This window comes from Propithecus coquereli, unplaced genomic scaffold (genome assembly GCF_000956105.1).
Source record: "Propithecus coquereli isolate 6110/MARCELLA unplaced genomic scaffold, Pcoq_1.0 Scaffold214, whole genome shotgun sequence".
In the NCBI taxonomy this organism is placed as follows: Eukaryota; Metazoa; Chordata; class Mammalia; order Primates; family Indriidae; genus Propithecus; species Propithecus coquereli.
Genome location: NW_012146523.1, coordinates 3,820,673 through 3,844,244, shown reverse-complemented (window position 1 = coordinate 3,844,244; position 23,572 = coordinate 3,820,673). Strand labels below are relative to the sequence as shown.

General features: G+C 36.7%; 1 protein-coding gene across 3 annotated transcripts in view; it reads left to right on the top strand.

The window, feature by feature from the left end:
- NEK10 (NIMA-related kinase 10) overlaps positions 1-23,572 on the top strand; it is a 225,985-nt gene that overhangs the window by 136,560 nt on the left and 65,853 nt on the right. For 2 of the 3 annotated variants that reach the window (XM_012644545.1, XM_012644544.1), the window contains exons 1-4: positions 1,133-1,158; positions 2,405-2,534; positions 3,082-3,152; positions 12,304-12,517. In XM_012644545.1, coding sequence (XP_012499999.1) covers positions 1,133-1,158; positions 2,405-2,534; positions 3,082-3,152; positions 12,304-12,517 — 441 coding nt within the window. Of the gene's footprint in view, positions 1-1,132; positions 1,159-2,404; positions 2,535-3,081; positions 3,153-12,303; positions 12,518-23,572 lie in introns of those variants that run through there. The other variant, XM_012644543.1, reaches the window with a different exon arrangement.

Genomic DNA, 23,572 nt, shown 5'->3' with positions numbered 1-23,572 from the left:
CACTGCAGTGTCAGTATCTGGGATCTGAGAGGGAAGAAGGGACCATTCTTTACAATATTGCAACCTGTCACCCTGAGTCCACTCTAGACCTACTTTAATCCGGGTCTATTTTCCCATAGCATTTATCATTTATTAAAATGCTATATAATTTACTTTTAAATTATTTTATTGTGTTTTATTTTATATCTTCTGTGCCCCTGTCCTTTATTAGAAGGTAAATACCATGAGGGCAAGTGTCTTTATCTGTTGGTATATTCCAAGCAGGAGAGTGACTGGTACTTTGGAGGTGCTTAGTAGTGTTTATTGAATGAATGAAAAAAAAATAGCAGTTTTTCAAGAAGTAAGTCTGCTATAGACTGTTTGAGTCCCTCCAAAATTCATATGTTGAAATCCTAACCCCCAATATCATGGTATTAGGAGGTGCGACCCTGGGTAAGATTATGAGGGCTCTGCTCTCACCAATGGGATCAGTGCCCTTACACAAGAGACATTGAAAAATTGTCTGTTGAGAAAAAAATTGAAAGCTGTCTTCCAAAGAAGCGTTCCAGCTGTTGGGAGGGAATGCACACCAGAAATAGGAAATGGAAAAGAGATGTGAGGGGATGTGAGTGGAGCACTTGCAGCCTCTGCTTCATGATCTTTTGGAAATATGAAGCAAATCTTCTGAGTTCTCACTAGATGAGAATATGAGAAATTTGTCTGTGGGGAGCCAGACATTTTTTCTGTTGAGAACATTATTTCTTGTTAAGACATTTTTTATGTGAGCAGTTGATGAGGGGACAACAGGAAATAGTTTTTATACACTTAGGACCAGCAGAACCCTGGAAATCTCAGTCCCAATTCCCCATTATCGTATTACTGAACTCAAAACAGTAAATGTGAAAAAGCTTAACTGAGAGACCTAGAAATCACTTTCCTCTGCAACCACATCCTATAAATCTTAAACCAGGAATTCTTCTTTCTGACAAGAACAGTAATTCCTTGATTCTTTTCTCCTTCCATCCCCCAGAGACAGAGTCTTGCTCTGTCAACTGGGCACACACCACCATACCTGGCTATTTTTTCTTATTTTTTGTAGCGACAACGTCTTGCTATGTTGCTCAGGCTGGTCTCAAACTCCTGGCCTTAAGTAATGCTCCCACCTCGGCCTCCCAAAGTGCTGGGATTACAGGAATGGGCCACTGTGCCTGGCCCCTTGATTATTCTTAACAGTCAATATTAATTTATACCAACCCTGATTGTTTTGATGCCAATTTATAAGTTTCTTTATACCTTAACCCACTGTCAAAGCTAACTATTAATCCTTACTCCACTAATTTAGAGAGCTAAGCACAGACCTAAGTACATATTATAGAACTAAATTATCAAGCTAATTAATTCGGCGGGTGTGTGTTGCGTGCTTTTAGTACTTTGTTTTTTATTCAATATATATAACAGAAGAAACTACTATTCATACATAAAATCCAAGTAAACTACATTCCTCTCCACATAAATGAAATAAAATAAAATTTTAAAACCCATAGACTTTCAGAGATTACTTTATTTAAATGTTTAAATTGTGTGACAATTTCAGAAGAGGTGAATATGGTAGATTTCATCATTTCCTGCAACATATTTAAATATGGTCTTACCTCTACTTCATATGCTAGAGTCGAATAGCAAAGGGGGAAGACTGTATCAATCAATTTTTCACATAATAATGTTACATAGCTCATTGCTACAAAATCCTGTGGCACTCAACAATAAGCATTTATTCTCAGAATCACGGGTCTGTGTGTCTGCTGGGCTGGTTCTTCTTCAGGCTGCAGGTTTATGAGTTGTCTAGGTCAGATTGGTTCTTGTGTTGGGACCAGGCTGTAAGGGTAGAAGCTACCTGGGACACATTCTTCTCCTTGCAGTGGAGAGAAGCTCCTGGAAGGACAAAGGCAAGCACTCAATACCTGTTAAGATTGAGGCTCTGATATGGTTACTGTTACTTCCACATTCCATTGGTCAAAGCAAAAAAACACAGTCAAAACCAAAGGCCGGAGTACATAATGAACACTGCTCAGCAAGAGGCTACAACAAGGGTAGGGATGTACAAAATCTCCAGGTTAGGAAAGAACTAGGGCCATCAATTCCATCTATCACAGAGAGATTGTTGTTTCTGGCAATAAACACATCCTTGGACAAAACTAGGTAATGTTTATATAATGTATTGACTGGAATTGCTTGATTTTGCTTCCTGATTTATTTGAAGCTGGGAGATTTCAAAGATACTTTTTAATAAGCTTACTTGAAATAGTGATTAAGAGTTTCAGATACTTTAAAAAAAATAACTCCGACTACAGCCTGAAAATTAGATCTTCTTTCTGTGCAAATTCTCCTTTCCTAAGTCTCTATTAACCTCCTTATTTTACTTCAGCCCTGAGGTCCTGAAGAGTGAGCCGTACGGGGAGAAGGCTGATGTCTGGGCAGCAGGCTGCATCCTTTATCAGATGGCAACTCTGAATCCGCCCTTCTACAGCACCAACATGCTCTCCTTGGCTACAAAAGTAAGTAACACTGGGTGACAAAAGGGCTTCATGTTGCTAAAAACACCATTCCTTCTTTTCTTAAACAGACCTTTGCAATCTTTATATAACTGTCAACTAAAAGTGGACTTGTTTTTTTAAGTGCATGGTCCAATTTATTTTTTGCCTTTTTCTAAATATATATCACATACTATGGCATATTTCCCTCTATAATTGTCTCCATTTATTATATAAAATTATAAATATAAATATATCAAATTACTTTTGGTCTTTTATTTTTAGTTGCAGTTTGGACTACTCACAATCTAGCATCTTATATTATCCCACGCATCATTTTATTATGAACCTAAGGTTAACTTTAACTCAGCTTGGAGAATACAATTCTGTGTTGAAGAACTGTTTAATTGGTGTTAATTTTTTATTCGGCGGGCATGTTTTATTTCTGACTAAAATTTGTATGTGAAGTTATGTTGCTTAATTAGTAGTTCTCATGTTGTGGCCTCGTATTACTGTTCAAAGATATCCATGGCCCCTTTACTTCCATCACTCCAGTCTCTTTGTTTTGCAGATAGTGGAGGCAGTATATGAACCAGTGCCAGAAGGTATCTACTCTGAAAAAGTGACAGATACCATCAGCAGGTAATTAGTCTCACAACTTCAAACCTAGGGACAATTAAGAAATACCCTGTATTTCTTAATTATACCTTGTATAAAAAAAATTCACTATTTATGGATAAATACCCACAAAGAGGAAGGGTCCTCAAATAATCTAAACCTAGAAAAATGTTTGTGCATCATCAGTGATAGTGACTATTTGGAAACCACTGAAGTGACCAAGAGGAAGTAATACATTCATTTGAAATATTATGCAACCACTGGAATGATTATTTGGAAGGCCTTCTATCAACCTATAAAATGCATATGATATGAAGCTAACTAAGACAAACAGGATGCAAAGCCATCTGTAACTATGACAAAACCCATAAAAATATGCACCAAAATGGAAAAAGTCAGGACAAGAACACATGAAACTGAGAAAAGCCATGTTAGATGATAAAATTACAGTTACCTTTTCACTTCTATTTTTAAATTGTTAATGTGTTTTGTAATAATTTTTCAAAGAAAATCAGAAGCTCCAGCTATCAATACAGAAGGAGTTTAATGAAAGTCATTATCCACATGCACTCCTAAAGTTCTGGCCAGGTTCTCCTGGTCCCATGGCAATGTCCCTGCTGACCTCTCACCTGTGCCCTCACTCTTCCACCTGCTCCCTCTGCTCCAGCCACACAGAGCTCCCGCTTATCCTGGCATGCACCCTCCTTCTAGGCCTTGGCGGTTGCTGTCCCCTTTTCCTGGAACTCTTGACCCTCAGATATATGCGTGGCACAGGCTCTTGCTTCTGGTCTCTGCTGTAATGGCCCCCTATCAAGGAACCTACTCTGATCACCCACCTCAGCACTGCAGCCCCTTGCCTGCTTCATCAAGCTCGCAGCGCCCATCTCCCCCCACATATATGCATGTGCATACACACTTTTTGTTTATTGTTTGTCTCTTCATCACCAAAACATAAACTCAAGAGCAGGGACTAGTTCAGTTTAGTTCATAGCTGTTTAGTGCCTAGAGCAGTGCCTGGCACAAAGTAGAGCCTTAATAAATATTGGTTATTTCAATAAGTGACTCTTGTTTATCTGGCTGATTAATACTTCTGGACCATCTTAGGTACTTAACTTGCCCCAAGATTACTTCTCCATTCCATCAAGCGAAGCCAATCCTCAGTATTCTGGATTGTGGAAACCCTAGATCACCCCGGACAGAATCGTTTTCCATCTCCCTTCCCGAGTCTCTTAGAGCATGTCCTGAAATCTGTCCTAGCACCCAGCCCTGATGGAAAATAATAGATTTATTACTGTGGCCGTGCCCCTCTCCCGTCGCTTTCTCCTCCCAGCCCACTGTTTGTACTAACAGTCACTCCTCACCTGCTTGTGAGATTATGTCTTGAACCTTTCCTTCTTTGGCACAACACTGACCTGCAGTCTTAGGAGCTTGAGGCTTTGGAGACAGGCCTCACTGGGGCTGCATCCTGTAAACTGCAGACACTGAACAAGTGATTCAACCATTATTTCTGCATCTCTGTTTCCTTATCTAGTAAAATGGGGATCATAATAGTATCAATCTCCTTGGGCTGATGTGATGATTATACAAAGTACTGTATGCAAATCCCTTAGCATAGGACTTGGCTAATGGTAAGTACTTGAATAATTTTGGCAATTATCAGTGTTAATATTATGGGAAATGAGCTGAAACCTCTCTCTAAATCATCTGAATTCCACGTATACTGGATCATGCCCTGATGCTAATGAATTCAGACAAATGTATTTAAACTACTCATCTTTACAATTTGTTCCTGTTCTCTGTTATTTATTTTTTGAAAAATACTAATACCTTAAAATTTGATGAAGTCTCCAGAGATGTCAAGATAAAAGTACCATTTTTACTCATTTAATTTTTCCTTTTCATGATATTTGAGTGCCACGAAGGACAGGGGAGGGTAGTGCAAAGAAAAAGGTACAGAGACTCTGTTCTGATTATGTGAATATGGGCAAAGAGAATCATAAGTCTCTTCTGGGTTCCCTGGCTGTTGGTACCCCTTGTTAGCCTCTTGAGGCTAATAGACTAGTGGGAGAGGCAGATAGCAACATTACAGAGTAACAGTTTAGAGCATCATTAGATTCTGGAACCGATTGAATGGTAATATCTTATCTTTCACTCAATTTAACTTTCTTCAGCCCCAATTTTCTCAACTGTGATGTTTGGATAGCAATAGTAACTACTTCATGGGCTTGTTTTGAAGCTTAAATAAGATAATGCCTCTGATGCACTTAACACAGTACCTAGCACATAGCAAGCCTGTAATAAAATTAGCTATTGTTATTAATAATATTATTTACAGAATTAAATATATAAAACAAATTATGATAAATGCAATAGAAAGCAATAAAGGGAGCAATGACAGATTACAGAAGACCTGGCCTGGCCTGGGCATATGGGAAGTCTCTCTGAAGAAAGGACACATAATCTGACCTGAACAGTCAATAATTCTTAATTAGTAAACAGAGTGGAGAAAGCATTTCACAGACCAGCATCTGTGAAGGCTTTGCTGAGGAAACGAGCTTGTTAATTTGAGGAACCGAAAGAAAGTGGAGATGTAGCATGTTAAGTAAGGTAGAGAAGAGCCAGCAAATGATTTGGCGCTGGGGAGGGTGACAAAGGCCACCTGGACTAGTTCTTGTAGGCCACATTGAGGGTTCTGAATTTTTATCTTGAGTACTGAGGAGAGGACTGAGTGTTATTGGCAGGCTGGGACACAGTGAAAATTTCTTCTTCAGCAGAGATCATGCTGGCTGATCTATGGGGAACAGACTGGAAGGGAATGAAAGTGGGAGGAAGAAGCAGTTTCACTTGTCCCTGGAGGTGATGGTGACTTGGATGAAGTGGTATTGTGGGGGCAGAAAGAAGTGAGATTGTTTCCCCTGGACTGTGAGTCCGTCCATTTGGGGGTACAATTGTAAGAGGATTCAAAAATACTTCAGTTAACTGGGAAAATGGAATGACATTGGAAATATGAAAAGAATTGGATTTATTTGGTGGAGCTTCCGAAAATGCAGCCAAGAGCGAGACGTAGAAGTTATAGGGAGGCCAAGGTCAGCTCAGCATTAGGAAGCGTTTGTCAGAATTAGAGATGTTCACAGTGAACAAAGATGTTTGAGGGGGTTGTGAGTTCACTCTCACCAGAATACTTCAGAGAATGAATGATCACCTATTAGGGAACTTCAGATTAAATGTTTTTGAGGTCACTTTTAAATCTAAATAACAAGATGCCATAATATGTTAGAACTGACAATTTAATTTTATAACTAACTATAAATTAAGATGGCAGGGTGCATTCTGTTACAAATTTATTGTCATTTAAAGTTATTCAAGACTCCTCATTGTCTGAGTTTACATTCCAAATAAAGTTTTATCTTTAGAAAACTGGACATAAAACCAAAATCAGTCACGGATTTCATGCAATTGCATATTTAATTTGCTTTGGATTTTTATTATTAAAAAATTAAGTTACAAAATATTTAGGGAACAGATTCAAATTTCCTATTTTCTTCAAGAAATTGATGTAAGGGGCACATAAAGCCAAACGTGTTCTTAATAGTCATTTATGACTCAGCAAAACATCAGGCTCAGAGCCAATCACTAGTAATTTGATAGAGCCTTTGAAATCTAAGGAGACTATCGATGGAAAAGTGTACTATAATCATTCTTAAACTATGTATTGTTTCTAATAATATATATTTTCTTCCTTCTCTTTTACTATGGTCTCATTTTTATTTCCTACATCCTTGTCAAGTAGAGCTCACACAGTTTGCATTTCTAATGTGCAGCATCTTTCCTTTTTCCTGTTTGCTCATGTGGTGTATAAGCACATTTGTTATTGAAACTTTTCTTTCTTAGTAGGCATTTAAATTGCTAGGATAACTTAGCAACCCTGAAGAGTTTGGGACAGAAAATAAATATATTTTGTTGTTCTGCTCAGTACCAGCGTTACTATTTTTACCTACCAGTACACCGTTAAGAGAGTATTGTCTGATTACTTTTTAAAAAGGAAGAACCCCCATAATATGCTGAAATAAGAAAAAAGGAAGAACATTTCCTTTTATGCACAAAATATTCCGATTGCCTTATTTTTCTCTCTCTGTGCCTGGTTGCATAAGCTGTCTGGTGCTTTGTTTCAGAGGCAGTCATGACCACTAACAAAGTTCTTTTGGTTGGCTCGAAGGACAATGGATCTTTATATTTTTCACCTTACCTTCAACTCTTTGTTTCTTAAAACATGAATACAATGGAACACTCTATTTTCTATTTCTATTTCTATTTTTCCTCTCATTCTATCTGGTCTCTCAGAGTGAAGTGGGGACAAAGTAGGTGGGGTGAGAGGAACATCCCCAATTTTTTATAGAACAAGATTTTATGCCTATTTGATTAGAGAATCATTGGTAGACAATCTTCAGCCTATATTATGACTCTAATTTGGTCGCTCTTAAGAATTTTTCTGAAACATCTAAGCAGGGATTCATTTGAAAACAATGAGGCTAACCTGGAACTCCTGGTAGGAGATGTTCCTGGCAGTCCAAAAGTCTGTCACCAAATATTTTGGGTTATTAGTAGGTATATTCTTTAGATGTTTGCCTGAGTTTTTTTTTCACTTATTCATTGATTAATTTATCCATTTGCTGAGTACCTTCAGGACCCAGATTCTATTTTACATGCTGGGGAGATCAGAGTGAAGGGGACATATCTCCTTCCTCTCAACAAGTTTCCAATCTAGTGGTGAAATAGACCATTGCAATACAATAATTACAAGAGTTTTAAGTACTTAAATGCAGACAAGGCAACAAGAACAAACAAGGGGGCCAGGAAGTCTTTCTGAGGGCAGTCCAAAAAGTCTTCCTTATGGAAACTGCGAAAAAAGTAGGATTTTGGCAAGCACATAAAGGACAGTGGCTGGGAAAGGGCCCATACCATCAGCAAATATAAAAAAATTCGAGCAGATGGAATAAAATAAGCAAAGAAATGGAGGCATAGGAAAGCCAAGTGCTGTTTGTAGAGGTGCAGGAGGAGCATAGGGTGTGTTGCTAAGGGAGGGGAAACAGTGGACAGAGGTCAAGGCCAGTTTGAAAAGGACCTTGTGAGGCATTCTGGGAATTTTAATTTTATCCTACCAGGCCATGAGAAGCTTTGAGGAATTTTGAGTAGAGGAATAATGTAGCAAGAGTTAGGAATATCATTCTGGTAGCAGCTTATGGTACAATCAGAGGTGGACAAGAAATGAGCATGTCATTTAGGAGACTCAGTAGTCCAAGCAAGCAGCGATGTAACAGACCATTAGCTGTAGAATCAGAGGAGAAGGATGTAGGTTCAAGAAATATTTAGAAGGTAGAAGCCACAGGACTTTGGTGTCTATTAAATGTGGGAGGGAATGGAGGAGAAATAGACGTGTGGATTTTCTTTTCAATTTGTTGAGTTTTTACAATGTGCCATCACGTCACAGAAATTACCTTATTTAATCACCATACCAGTTTGATGAGGTAGATACTATGATTGTCCCACTTAACAGGTGGGCCATCTGACACTTAGAAGCTATGTAACTTGCTCAAGATTGGAGCTTATAAATGGTGAACTGGGATTTAAAGCCCAGCAATCTTACCCAGAGCCTGCATGCCTAACTATGATGCTGAACTGCATCTTCCTGGTGGTGCCTTTTCCAGGAAAGGCAAATACGGGACCAGGAATAACCTTGGGTGAGAAGATGACTAAATGCCAGGAGAACAGAGGTCATTCCAGTTCCCATTTACCATAATATATAAGTATATATTTGTAAAAGTAGCTTACATTGCTCTTTTGATTAAAAAAAAGCTCAGTTGATAATTCAGCTGCTAATATTACATTCAGTTTAAACATCTATAGTCTAATAATTTAGAATATCCACACTAATGAAAGGCTTAGATGCTAGGTTTTTTTTTTTTTTTTCTTTTCTCACATGCAGCCATAACCAATGCTAGGTCAGCCAGGTATTTTTAGTAGCTTTAATTCCTTTTGCTAATTAAGTGAAAATAGATAAAGAATTGTATTTAATTGGAAAGTGAAATTCAACAACTTAAGTTCTTTTGTGATTATGAGCAAAAGTAAAAAACTTGAATATAAATATTTTGTTGCCACGCATGTACCTGTGATCAATGCAGGGCCCTTGTGCTCAAATAGTCCTGTGCTTGGGGTTTAAGGCTCTGTTTTCAAGGTCTTGAAATTCTTAATAACTTAATATTTGAATTTGTGCTTGGAAATGAAGTCGGATGGGACAAGAAGCATGTCCTGGGGGATTGTAGCCTCAGCCTTTTCATCCCTCCATTTCCCCATCTCCCCTGCATGGATTTTCAGCCATTTGCTTCCTGGCACCCTGAGTTCCCACCTGGCCTCCACTTATACCTCCAACTCCCTGCTGATGCCCTGTACCTGGCACTGCAATTGGGAGGCTTGGTATTCTACCTTCCCCCTCCTCCTCTGTGAGGGTGTGGCTGCAGGTGAGGAGAGAGGGTGGAGCAAGTGCCCTATTTTATCTTGGGGCGGAGCAGAGAAGACCATCCCTGACTGGACTGACAGCAACAGAGTACATTCAGTGGGTAAGCAGTGGGGCCTTTTCCCTCCCACTCCCAATCAGGTGCATCTTATCAGCATGGAGGTTGTAATCTTCTGCGGGCCACCGGTCTATCATTAATTGGGACACCAGGCTATCGGTAAGGGAGATTGATTTCTCTCCACTCCCCACTGGAGTCCCCCATTTTCATTTTGCAATGGGCACCCCATAAACTATGTAGCTGCCTTATTTCCACAATCTTCTGCCTTCTCTATATAATAAATGCATAGAGTGAACTTTGTTTAACATGAATTCAGCAGATGTATAAATAGCTGTCATAACCAAAGTGCAAGCCCAACTGCCTTAGAACTTTTTTTTAGGTTGTATAGCATCTGCTATGGTTTTGTTTTTTTTATTTCAGCATATTAGGGGATTACAAATGTTTAGGTTACATATATTGCCTTTGCCCCACCCGAGTCAGAGCTTCAAGTGTGTCCATCCCCCAGATGGTGTGCACTACACCCATTAGGAGTGAATATATATATCCCCTCCTCCACCCTCCCACCTGGCTGACATCCGATGGATGTTACTGCTATATGTGCACGTAAGTGTTGATTAATTATACCAATTTGATGGTGAGTACACATGGTGCTTGTTTTTCCTTTCTTGTGATACTTCTCTTAGTAGAATGGTCTCCAGCTCTATCCAGGATAATACAAGAGGTGCTAGATCACCATTGTTCTTTGTGGCTGAGTAGTACTCCATGGTATACATATACCACATTTTATTAAGCCACTCATGTATTGATGGGCACTTGGGTTGTTTCCACGTCTTTGCCATTGTCAATTGTGTTGCTATAAACATTCTAGTGCAGATGTCTTTTTTATAGAATGTCTTTTGTTCCTTTGGGTAGATGCCCAGTAATGGGATTGCTGTATCAAATGATAGTTCTACTTGTATCTCTTTGAGGTATCTCCATATTACTTTGCACAGAGGTTGTACTAAATTGCAGTCCCACCAGCAGTGTATGAGTGTTCCTATCTCTCTGCATCCACACCAACATTTATTGTTTTGGGACTTTTTGATAAAAGCTATTCTCACTGGAGTTAAGTGATGTCTCATTGTGGTTTTGATTTGCATTTTGATTTGATATTGATTTGCATTGATGACTAGAGGTGTTGAGCATTTTTTCATATGTTTGTTGGCCATTAATCTATCTTCTTTTGAAAAGTTTCTGTTCATGTCCTTTGCCCAGAATTTAAAAAGAAAAAGCATAAAGATAAAGCAATGTCTTAAAACCTAAGTAAGAATCTTGTGTATTTTAGTTGTGGTTAATAAACTCAATAAGAAAGAATAATTGGCAAATTATCACTTTGAGTTTTATTTTGACTTATGTTTTGAAGAATAATTTTGTGCTAATAATGGTTAAACTTTGCTCGGAGACATCGGTATAGGTGAAAGTTGCATTAACTGACTATGGGTTGCTAAATCAAATATAAGATGTGGAAATTAGGTATCTTCCTCAAAATCCAAACAAGTTAAATTTTATTGAGAAGCATGCATGATTTTAGTGTAGTTAGATAATTTGCATTTAAAAATAAAAAGCATACTATAGTGAATTCCAGAAGGATTTAAAGCATGTTAACCAACAATCTTGATAATTGGTTCCATGGGTGTATAGAATAGCCTTCTATTAGTGTTTAGCTGTGATGTGAGCAATGCTCCCTTTAGTATGCTGATTAATATTTTCTACCTCTGAAATCACATAAAATATTAGCATGCAATGTGTCAAATTAGCTGCTTCAAAAAAATTACTGCTGTTACAGAAAAATAAAAATGGAGGCCACAGTTTAGACATAGCTCAAGGCCAACTGCCTATAATCATGTCACAACTTACGTCATATAATTCACAACTATTGTGTATCCATAAAAATTAAAAATTAAAAAAACTTTATTCTGAAGTCCTTGAAATTCTATCTCATCATAAATAAAACACAAAACATAAGCTTTACATCCTTGTCAGCATGATTCAGTGAAATTAAACCAGTCAGCTATGGACAAATAAGCTTACTCTTTTTGCCTTAAAAAGAATGATAATGTATAAAAGCCAATTGTGAAAAAGATCAAAATACTTCCTCCTTTATGTTTTATAAACTGTGCTGTAACTGTTGTAAAGTGAGTTTCTTCTCATTCTCAAAGTCTCTTGGTTTATCAATTGTTCTTTTGCATGCACAATAAGCTTCTACAGTTTTAAAATTTGATCTGATTTTATTTTTGATACTACAAACATCTTACACCTCTAAGTAACTGGATTGTGTTTTATATTTATGATTTCATGCTGTGTAAGACTCTCATTAATCAAGTGCTGTTAATATTGATGATGTATAGCTGGAAAAGGACAAAAAGTTGTGACTCCCAAAACCTTCCCTGTTTTTGGTGCATCAGGGGTGGTCCTCAAGGCCTATATTATTGGGATCCCTCTGTGTTTCACTGGCCAATTAGCTAGCAGGGATTTCTATATACACAGAGTTTAACTTTTATTCTCTACACCTCATGAGCGGCTTCTGACATTGACCAGAATATTATAATTAGCTTATCTTCTCTTAGGTGCCTCAATCCTGATGCGGAGGCCCGTCCAGATATTGTAGAAGTCAGTTCAATGATTTCGGATGTCATGATGAAGTATTTAGACAACTTATCTACATCCCAGCTGGCCTTGGAGAAGAAGCTGGAACGGGAACGGAGGCGCACACAAAGGTATTTTATGGAAGCCAACCGGAATACCGTCACATGTCACCATGAGCTGGTTCTGCTATCTCATGTAAGTACAAATCTTTCAGTGTCTTCATAATGCACACTAATAGGCTGTCTGAAGTTGTTCATGCTTCTTTTAAGGAAAATTCGTCTAAAGTTAGGAAAATTTTTTTTTTTGGAGACAGAGTCTCACTCTGTTGCCTGGGCTAGAGTGCCATGGTGTCAGCCTAGCTCACAGAAACCTTAAACTCCTGGGCTCAAGCGATCCTTCTGCCTCAGCCTCCCAAGTAGCTGGGACTACAGGCATGCGCCACCATGCCCGGCTAATTTTTTTTTTATATATATTTTTTGCGATTAATTTCTTTCTATTTTTAGTAGAGATGAGTTCTCACTCTTGCTCAGGCTGGTCTCAAACTTCTGACCTTGAGCAATCCCCCCACCTTGGCCTCCCAGAGTGCTAGGATTACAGGTGTGAGCCACTGTGCCTGGCCTGTTAGGAAAATATTTGTTACATGCAATATTTCAATTTTATATAGTTATATATTTACATCCATTTATATATCTTATAAATAAAATTAAAATAATTCAATATAACTGACTTTCCAAAATACCAATCCATAATTTATTGTATGTTGCAAAACCAGAGGTATCAAAAAGTTCTCATAGTAGTTCTTTAGGTTTAAATTATATTCTTTGTATAATTAGCAGAGAATGCTTACATTTAATTTCTTCAGCAATCTGGTTATATCTTTTGGGAATATGGATGAAAATGTTGTGAGTTAATTCAGAGAAGGAAATAACATTTGAACTCAAAATTTTTCTTATTGGTCTGTGTAATTGCTTTCATTGATGTTTGTGGTGGAAATAATGTTGCCATGCTTCAAGTCAGAATATGTCTTTTTATTTTTCTTGCCAGTAACCTTTAGATTGTTTTGATATTTAAGTGTCTTTCTGAACATTACTTGAAAAAGGAATGCCAAAGCTACAAATTTCCATATGTGCAAGTCATGGTGCCAGTGTTCAGTTGTTGCTGTTTCTTATTTTCCTTCTTCTGTGTCTTTTTTTTTTATTTCAGCATATTATGGGGCTACAAATGTTTAGGAACGTACTGTGTCTTTGTCGTAGTAATGATCCGTGATTCATGGTTTGCTCATGGTCTGGGCCTCCACCCAGCAGGGATCCAATCAGGGGAGCTTCAACCCACTGAATGTTCTTTTCTTCTGTCCTGGGGATGGAGCCCAAGGCAACAGGATCATAAAACCCATTCTTGGTCAAGTACCTGGTCATTAAATTCCTTCCTGAGATCCTAAGCACCTGCTCTATCTCAGCTGGGAAAATTATATAAGAAGTTGGTCTCAAAGAGGCAGCTCTGATTTCTTGAAAAAGAGCATTTCTGGTTAAGTTTCTAAAAAGAAGGAAAACACTACTGTTTAGTGGGTTTGTCTTAAGGTACTTGGAATCTAGAAGTTGAAGATTCAATATGTTTTTCTTTTGGGAGGAAACTCTTTCATCCTCATTGCCTTAAATGCTGAGCCCAGCTGTAATTTTGCAGAACAATCCACGATGATTATTTAAGTAACGTGTTTATGTTTAGGAGCATATAACTTGGAGTTATAGCTCTCACTGAATACAGTTAAATCTCACACACAGGAAGTTAGAGCTCACTTTGCTTATTATTTTACTAACTGACTTCATAATAACTAGGCAACCATGAGAAACATATCATTCTATGTATGTTATGTTGCATTCCAAATATAGTATTCCTAGTAGACTAAAATGCAAGAGATTTAGCTGTTCTGTATATCTCAGGTATTTGGGGCCTTCTATTAAGTTCTGCACTGCAAAGCTACTTAGCTAATTTCCAGTTGAATGTAAAAGAGTCATTTTATATTAGATCCATGTGGCTGAAGTGGAGGTGTGTGGTGTTAGTTTACAATCTAACAGCAGAAATCTTCTTATCTTTAGCAAAATACCTTGAGAAGGACCATTTAATTAATTAATTTATTTATTTATTTTTACTTTTCAGCTTTAAAAAAATATTTATTATGGAAAATTTCAAACATTTATAGAAGCAAATAGTGCTTTCTGTACCATTCCCAGCTTCAATAGTTAGCTACATGGGACTAATCCTGTATCCTCTCTATCCCCACCTGTTTCCCACTCCCTGCCTTCCCCAGATAGCTTTGAAGCAAATCCCATATATTGTATCATTTCATCCATCAATATTTCCATATGTATTTGGAGAGCCATTTTGGCTATAAAAATCTAGCTCTCAGGCCATGGCCAGGTAAAGGGAGATCTCTAAAGTCAAGGGAGGGATTTTGAGGTTCTAGATCTAGGTTGTATGTTCTATCTGTAAATTAGGGAGGGAAATATTACCTACCTCAGAAGATTTAATAAATTAACGGTTTGAATATACTGTGCAGTTTTTAAAGTGGCATAAAATTATAAGATAGCAGAAGAATAGTTTGTTGACAATTTGCCCAAGTGGTCACTATCATTAAATCCATGTATGTCAGACATGCAGTTAATACATGTTTATCACACACCTACTGCTAGCCAGCCTCAGTGCCCTCAAGGAGCATTCATTCTTTTATGTATCATAAAGGAGACATCCTTTCTTCAAAGCAAAGTTTATATTCCTGCTTTAAATAGTCATAAAATACCTTCTCCTCTTGAACTATTTTAAGTATACTGGTAATTTTTCACTTCAAGATTAATCAAATGTTAACTAAAAGGAAAAAAATGCATCTGTATTAAAGAACCAAGAAGGAAATATGTCTGCATTTCAGCAAAAGACAGCATGCAGTTAATTGGCATTATCCTCACTGGGAACCAATTATCATTTTTTTAAACTTACATCTATACCACTGCTGGCAGAAAAATTATAAGTGTAAAATTTTATGACTCTTTTTTTCTTAAGCAGTATTATTGTTTCTTTCAAATATAGTGGAATGTTCTCCTAGAGCAGTTAATATTAATAATGCCATTACACAATCCAATGATAAATAATAGTCAAAGGAAAGAGAAATTAGTGGTTTCAGTAGAACTTCATGAATTCCCAGAACCAATAAGGAGATCCGTTGTGAATTACTGAAATTTTGCAAATTAGTGCGTGAGCAATTGATAAGAAACATTAAAGGCTCCTATCTCATGGGGTAGTATACTATTTACTTTCACATTTTAGCTTATTCTTAATTATGGAAATTTTCATAATAAGCTAGTAAAGACAAGTATTCATATATATTTCAGAAGGACAAAGAAGTCTTCATTATTAAAGTTCATTCTTGTGTACTGCATTTTACCCACTATGAAAGTGAAACAAGACCTTCCTTTCGAAGAATGTTAAGCTTTCTAATTCTTACGATTTAAAATAAGAGATCATAAGGAGAGCATAGAGTTGAGAATGATAAGAATCAAACAGTGTAATGTGGTAAAATTTTTACTTAAATGTGTAATAACTAAAAGGATATTATAATTCAGAGGATATTGTGGTACTGTAATAGTAAAAATCATAATTACTGTAGAAAATGTGTTGAACACACAGGATCATTACCCTTTAGGTATTATCATATATGCCAGACCGAAAAATCGGTTACAGACATTTCTAAGGAGTATATTGCTTAGGTCTTCAAGAACAGATAGAAGGATGAACATTGAAATAATTCAGCTCGGAAAAACTTGGAGAATCAATAGAAAGCTCCAATTCCATTCAGATTATTGGCATTTTCTGGATACAGCTTTGGACTTTAATATTTACATGGGTGAATAAAGCACATTTGTATGTGTACAAATGGAGCAGAGTTGAATGTTCCAGAGAGACCGAAGAGTATTGTGAGAGAAGCATGTTATTGCAGTGTGAGATTTGCAGGGATTACCACTTTCTTCCAATGATATTTGACAGGAAGCTTACTGCCCCTGTTTTAAAGCTGAATGATAATTTCTTTCTACTAATTTAGCAAATTTGTTCAGTTTGGAGAACTGCTTTCATATCCATAAGCATATCAGGGAATAAAACAAAAGAGAAAAATTAAGAATGCTTGTACTGTATAATTAATAATGAAAAGCAAGGATTTATTAGATATCTTATGAATGTAAGGCATTATGCTTGATATTATGAAGCTTATAAAACATTATGAAGCTTGATATTATGAAGCTTATAAACAATGGTACCGGTTGTAAAGTAGCTTATAATGTACTTGAGAAGACAAGATAGATATGCATAAGCAGGAGGAAATTTCTAATGATTCTAGAAAGTTTGAGTAAATCAATGAGATGTGTAGGTGATAGTTCAGCGAGGCTCCCAGAGCAAAGGGAAAATAGGGTCTTGATATCTAGTTAAGGAAGTCACTCTTGGATAGACAATAATAGTAAAAGTGCAGGAACTCCAGATATAACAGCTTAGCTCACTTAGGACTAATAATCAAACTTAGAAATAGTGTTGTTTTATGTTTTAATTTAATAGATAAGGAAAGGGAAACCAGGAGAAGTTTAGATTTGTCCAAGGCCTCCCAGCTGGTCAGTGACAGCCCCAGGACTGAAAGTGAAATCTGCTGATTTACAATGCATATTTTTATATGTATAGGTTGAACAGTCTGAAAAAATAGGCTGGTGCTAGATGGTAGAAGTTTGTAAAGGTGTTAAGGTGTTTGGATTCAATTCTGTGGGTTGTTTGGACTAAAACTTTGAATTTTTCCAAGGTGCCTAAAAACCAAATTGCTAAACTAAAGGCTAATTGTTGCTTATTTTACATACCCTTTTTTTGATTTTTTTCTTCTGTGGTTTCCACTACATTCATCTGTCCTGGTTTCCATCTTAACCTCTCTGAATATTGTTTCTTGGATTTTCTTCCAACTCTGGCCTCTTAACTTTAGATGTTCTGCTTCTCTTCTTGCTCTTCTCTTGAGTGAGCTCCATCTAGCCCCATGGTTTTTCATTTTATATGAATTTGGGTAAAAATTGATTGTATAAGATAGGAACATTATTTTCTATAATCATATATCATTTTGTTTTGAACCGCTATTCATACTGATGACAGAAAATGGTAGATGTAGTCAGTATCAACTACATCAGTCTCTTTTTGTCTAAAAGTTTGTTTTCCATTTCAAGGGTTCTCGTCTCTATATTCTCTTCCCAAGATGGCAGCTGGATGCAGGAGGAAGCTTAAGCATCCCCATGTTGATGGGAGAGCGAGAGGGACTCTTCATGCTGCTTTCCTCTCTTGGCCTCTGCTGGCCTTAGATGATATTAATATAAACCCATCTCTGTGATTCTGTGACACTGATTTCTGTCCTTGTTAAATGTTTATGGCATCTGTAACTCATGGCCTCTCTTCTCATCACAGCTTAAGCCCAATGAATGAATCACGATGCCTCAACTCCCACTTTTAGGTCACTATTCCTGCTCTTCTAAGGCCTGATTGTGGCTTCCTTGGCATCCTTCATTTAAGCAGTCTACTCTGTGGCCCCAGTACAGTGATGGCCTGGTAAACATGCCTGCCAGCACCATAGCCATCTTCATTCCCACTGAGACACATGGGAGCTTCGGATTCACATCTATACCACCCACACAGCCCATGTGGAGCTACCTGAGAGTGGGGCACTATCTCACCTTAAGGAACCTTCAGCTCAGGTGCCTTCTTCATTCTTTCCTACTTTTCTGTCTCTGCCTGCCACTCAATTATTCATCCAGGAAATATTTATTGAGTACCTAATAGGTGTCAGGCACTATTCTAGGTACTAGGGATACTACAGTAGGCATAAAAGACAACACCTCTGTTCTCAAGGGCCCTATGTTAAATGCCCTTATCAACCACATAGTATATAGTGTTATGATGATCACAGAGCTTCTTTGAAGCTCCTAGTCTTTTCTGGCTACACCTGGATTTCCCCCCTCAAACCCTCTGTGTATCTCTACCAAACTCCCAACTCTAATCCCAAGGTTCAGCTCTGCTGAAGTGGGTGTAAAGAGGAAAAACAGGATATTTGTACCTGACCTCTCATATTCTCTTCCTTCTGCCAGGCTCCTCCTTTGAGCTTTAGAATAATATTCCAGTTTCCATCCTCTCTGCCACAAGCTACCGTTCCATCCATCACATCCTTCTCTTTCCCCAGGTGTTCTTCACCCCTATTTTCTCTTAGGTCTATAAGCCTTGGCCTCATGGCCTGGTTTCAGTAGTAGAAGAGCTTTGGGAGGAGACGTGCACAAAATTTTCTGAGAAGGCAAAATGTATTGGGATGTGTTTTACAACATAATTTCCATACCTATTTGCTGAAGACCCCCCAAACTACTACCCCTAAAGCTACCTGTCTGATCTCACCCTCTCCTGTGTGCCAGACCTAAATTTTGAACTGGACATTCACCTGCTTGCCTAACAGGTACTCATGCTCAGCAAGTCCCACGGTGAATGGATTCTTCTTACTTGACCCAGTCATGTTCTATCCTCTCCCCACCTTCACTGGAACCTTGACATCTTCAGTTCACGCTCCCTCAAATCCTTACATTCATTTTGTTAGCAAGTTTTACCAATTCTGGCTTTGAAATGTTCTACAAATCCATCTTATCCTTTCAATTTTCATTCTTATTATCTCGCATTGGATCATTGCAATATCCAACTTTCTTGCCTCTTGTCTCTTCCTCACCTCCACCACGGATTCGGTCAGTATACCGCCTCTGCACTGTTTACCAGGCAGCATTAGGAAATGTGTGTGTTGGGGGTTGGTGAGTGTCATGTCATTGTTGTTTATCACTGTGACTTTGGATGCTGTTGGTATTTAACGGGCGGCAGCCAGAGTTGCTGATATTATGCCATGTGCAAGACGGTCCTGTACCAAATGTGTGCAACAGAACCAGGAAGAGATACATATTAAGAGATTTGTTGCAAGGAATTGCTTACATGATTATGGGGACTGACAAGGCAAAATCCACAGGGGGACTGGCCAGGAAGAGCAGACTAGAAATCTTGGGCATGGGCTGAACCTGCTGTCCACAGGCTGAATTTCTTCCTCCTCTCAGAGAAGCCTCGACTCTGCTTTGGAGACCTGCCAACTGATTGAATCAGTTCCACCCAGATTATCTAGAGTCATCTCTCTCCCTTAGCTGTCCTCTACATGTCTACCAAAATTACCTTTCAAAAAAGCACATCTGATCTTGAATGTGTTAAATATCTTAAACATATCCCATGCTTAAGATGACAAGTAGATGTTCATATAGTTGAGTCCTAGAAATTTTCTCTAAGCTTTTGATGAATTAAAACAAAGATTTCTATGATAATCTGATACCGTCAAACAGTCAAAATATGGCATACATGAGTGTCATCTTAAATTCCTTCTACTTTGAAGGACAAAGCAGCTGGTAGAGCACTTATCAGAAAAGATTTTTTTTTAAATTCACAAACCCTTCATTATGGCGATCTTATTATAGTTTTTTAATAAGATTTGGTCTGTACCTTTTCTTAGCAAACTTTGACAGATATTTTATGTTTTTCTTAAATTCTCAGATGTCTTTAAAGTTGACCATTTAACAATTGAACAGATATGCAAGCATCCAGATTCTAATTTTCTTAGTGCAAATTTTTAAAAAGTGCTATTTATTTATCTGAGTTGCTTTATTTTTATTATACCATATGTCATTTACAATTGTTGAGCACACTACTAAAGGCATATATTTGCAATCCTCTGCTAGGAGATTAAATTAAGCCATGTAGAAAATGATGTATTTTAAAAGGACAATATTTTTGTGAACATCTTTGCTTTTATTGTCTGGTTAATTGTTGACTGAATTTCCCCCAAGGCCGTGAAAATTCAGCAAGTAATGATGCAGGGAATGAAGTATCAGAAAAAATCATGACTCGTTTGGGAAATGTTCTATGCTTGTTATGTTTTAAGAAAATAAAGCAGTGCCTTATAGACTCATATACAGATACAGAGACAATTCTCATATCCACACTACAATCCTTTTTTTAGTGACATCTAATTTACATACAGCAAAATATACAAATTTTAAGTGTTTAGTTCAATGACTTTTGTCACATGTATAACCACCCGAAACAAGAATCAGAACATTTACCTCACCTCAGAAAGTTCCCTTTGACTCTTCTATACAATTCCCTGCCCAAGGACAAAGACTGTTGTGATTTCTGTCACTATAGATTATTTTTGCCTGTTGTTTGACTTGGTATAAATCAAACACATGCACTCTTTAGTGTCTGGCTTCTTTCTTGTGACATAATGTCTGTGAGATTGTTGTATTAGTAATTTGTTTGCATTGCTAGGTGGTTTTAACTTGTATGAATACACCATAACTTGGTTCTCTGTTCTCCTGTTGATGAACACTTATGTTGTTTCCAGATTTGGAGTTTTATAAGTAAGAATGTTATGAACTTTTTTATAATAAGTCTTATGGTTAGGTTTTCATTTCTCTTAGATAAATACCTAGAAATAGAACTTCAGGGTTATAGGTAGTTGTATGTTTAACTGTAAAAGAAACTACAAAATATTTCTCCAAAATGTACTGTTCAACATTTTCGGAAGCAGTGTGTGAGAGTTCCAAGTGTTCCACATCCTTGTCAACATTTGGTATTGTCAGTCTTTTTATTTTAGCCTTTGTAGTGTAATGGTATCTCTTTGTAGTACTGGTTTGCATTTTCCTGATGATCAATGATGTTGATCACCTTTACGTGTGCTTGTTGGCTATTTGTATATCTCTGTGTGTATATGTTAAATGTCTGTTCAAGTCTTTTGCCCATCATCTTATTGCATTATTTGTGTGTTTTTTGTTGATTTGTAGGAGTTCTTTATATATTCCAGATATGAGGCTATTGTCAAACATAGGTATTGCAAACATTTTTTCACAGTCTGGCTTGCCTATTTATTTTATTAATAGTATTTTTTAACCAGCAGAAAATTTTAATTTTGATAGAGATCAATTTTATTCATTTAGTTTTTTGTGGTTGTTAGAGCTTTTTGCATCTTTTTAAAGAAATTGTTGCCTACTCCAGGGCTGCAAAAATGGGATCCTATTTTTTTTTGTAAATGTTTTATGACTAATGCTTTTATGTTTAGACTTATGATCTATTTTTATTTAATTTTGTGTATAGAATAATGAAGAGATTGACTTTTTTAAATAAGGGTATCCAGTTTTTCCAGCACCATTTCTTAAAATGTCTAATCTTTCCCCATTGCTTTTGCTAAGTACTTCATTGAAAATTGCTTGAAAATATATATGTGGATCTATTTATTTTCTTGTTTTGCTTATAGCTTTTTTAACTTTTAATTTTAATTATTTATGAATACATAATATTTATGAACCACATGTGATATTTTGATATAAACATACAATGTGTAATGATCAAATCAGGGTAATTGGGATATCCATCACTTTAAGCATTTATCATTTTTTGTGTTAGGAATATTCCAATTCTGCTCTTTTGAAATATATAATAAATTATTGTTAACTATAGTCACCCTAATGTGCTATTGAAACTAGATTTTATTCCTTCTATCCAACTGTATATTTGTACCCATTAACCATTCCCTCTTTATGCTCCTCTCCCTACTAACTTTCCCAGCCTCTGGTTACCATGATTCTGCTCTCTACCTCCATGAGTTCAGTTTTTTTTAGCTCCCACATATGAGTGAGAACATGCAATATTTGTCTTTCTATGCCTGACTTATTTCACTTAAAATAATGTCCTCCAGTTCCATCCATGCTATTGCAAATGACAGAATTTCATTCTTTTTATGTCTGAATACTATTTCATTGTATATGTACCACTTTTTTTTATCTATTCATATGTTGATGGACACTTTGGTTGATTCCATATCTTGGCTATTGCAAGTAGTGCTGTGATAAACATGAGAGTGCAGATATCTCTTTGATATAATGATTTCTTTTTTTTGGATATATGCTCATCAATGGGATTGCTGGATCATAGCATATGTTAATTCTGTTTTTAGTTATTTGAGGAACCTCCATACTGTTCTCCATAGTGGCTGTGCTAATTTACATTTCCCATCAACAGTATATGAGGGCTCCCCTTTTCGTGGATCTATTTCTTTTTTTTCATTCATGCATAATATTTTACACATTTATGGGGTACATGTGAATATCTGTTACATGCACAGAATGTGTAATGATCAAATCAGGGAATTTGGGATGTCCATCACCTTGAGTATTTATCATTTTCGTGTGTTGGTAATATTTCAAGTCCTCTCTTCTAGCTAATTTGAAATATGTAATACCCTGTTCATAACTATAGTCACCCTACTCTGCTATCAAATATTAGGGTTTATTTCTTCTATCTAATTTTATGTTTATATCCACTTATGGATCTAATTCTGAACTCTGTTCTGTTCCACTGCTCTATATGTCTATTCTTAGGCCCACAGCACACTGTTTTGATTATTGTAGCTTTTTAAAAATGTCTTTATTTTATTTTACTTAACAAATAAAATTGTATACATTTATTGTGTACAACATGTTTTGAAATATATACACATTGTGGAATGGCTAAATTTAGCTAATTAACATATGCATTGCCACACAGTTATTTTTGTGGTGAGAATATTTCAAATCCACTCTCTTAGCATTTTTCAAGAAGATAGTATGTTATTACTAACTATAATTATCAGACTGTGCAATAGGTCTCTTGAACTTATTTGTCCTATCCAACGGAAACTCTGTATTCTTTAATATTGTAGTTTTTTAATAAGGCTTCAAATCAGGTTGTATAAGTCCTCTAATTTTGTTGTTCTTTGTCAAGTTTGATTTGGCTATTCTAGGTCTGTCGTATTTCCTTATTATTTTTAGAATTGGTTTGTCAATTTATTTAAAAAATCATACTACAATTTTGATTTTTACCCAGAGAAGATTATCACAACATTTATAAAACTCAATCTTTTATTTCACTTATTCAACAATATTTGTTAGATACTTACTTTTTTCTGAGGATTATTGTACTCTCCTGATACAACAGTGATCAAAATAGCCAAAGACCCCCTCCTTCATAGTGAAGGAAGACAAATAATAGATAAAAATATATTTAAGTGCTGTGGCTAAAAAAAAAGGAGGCAAAGTAGTGGAAAGTGGGTGGGTGCAGGGAAATAATCTATTTTATTTTTTA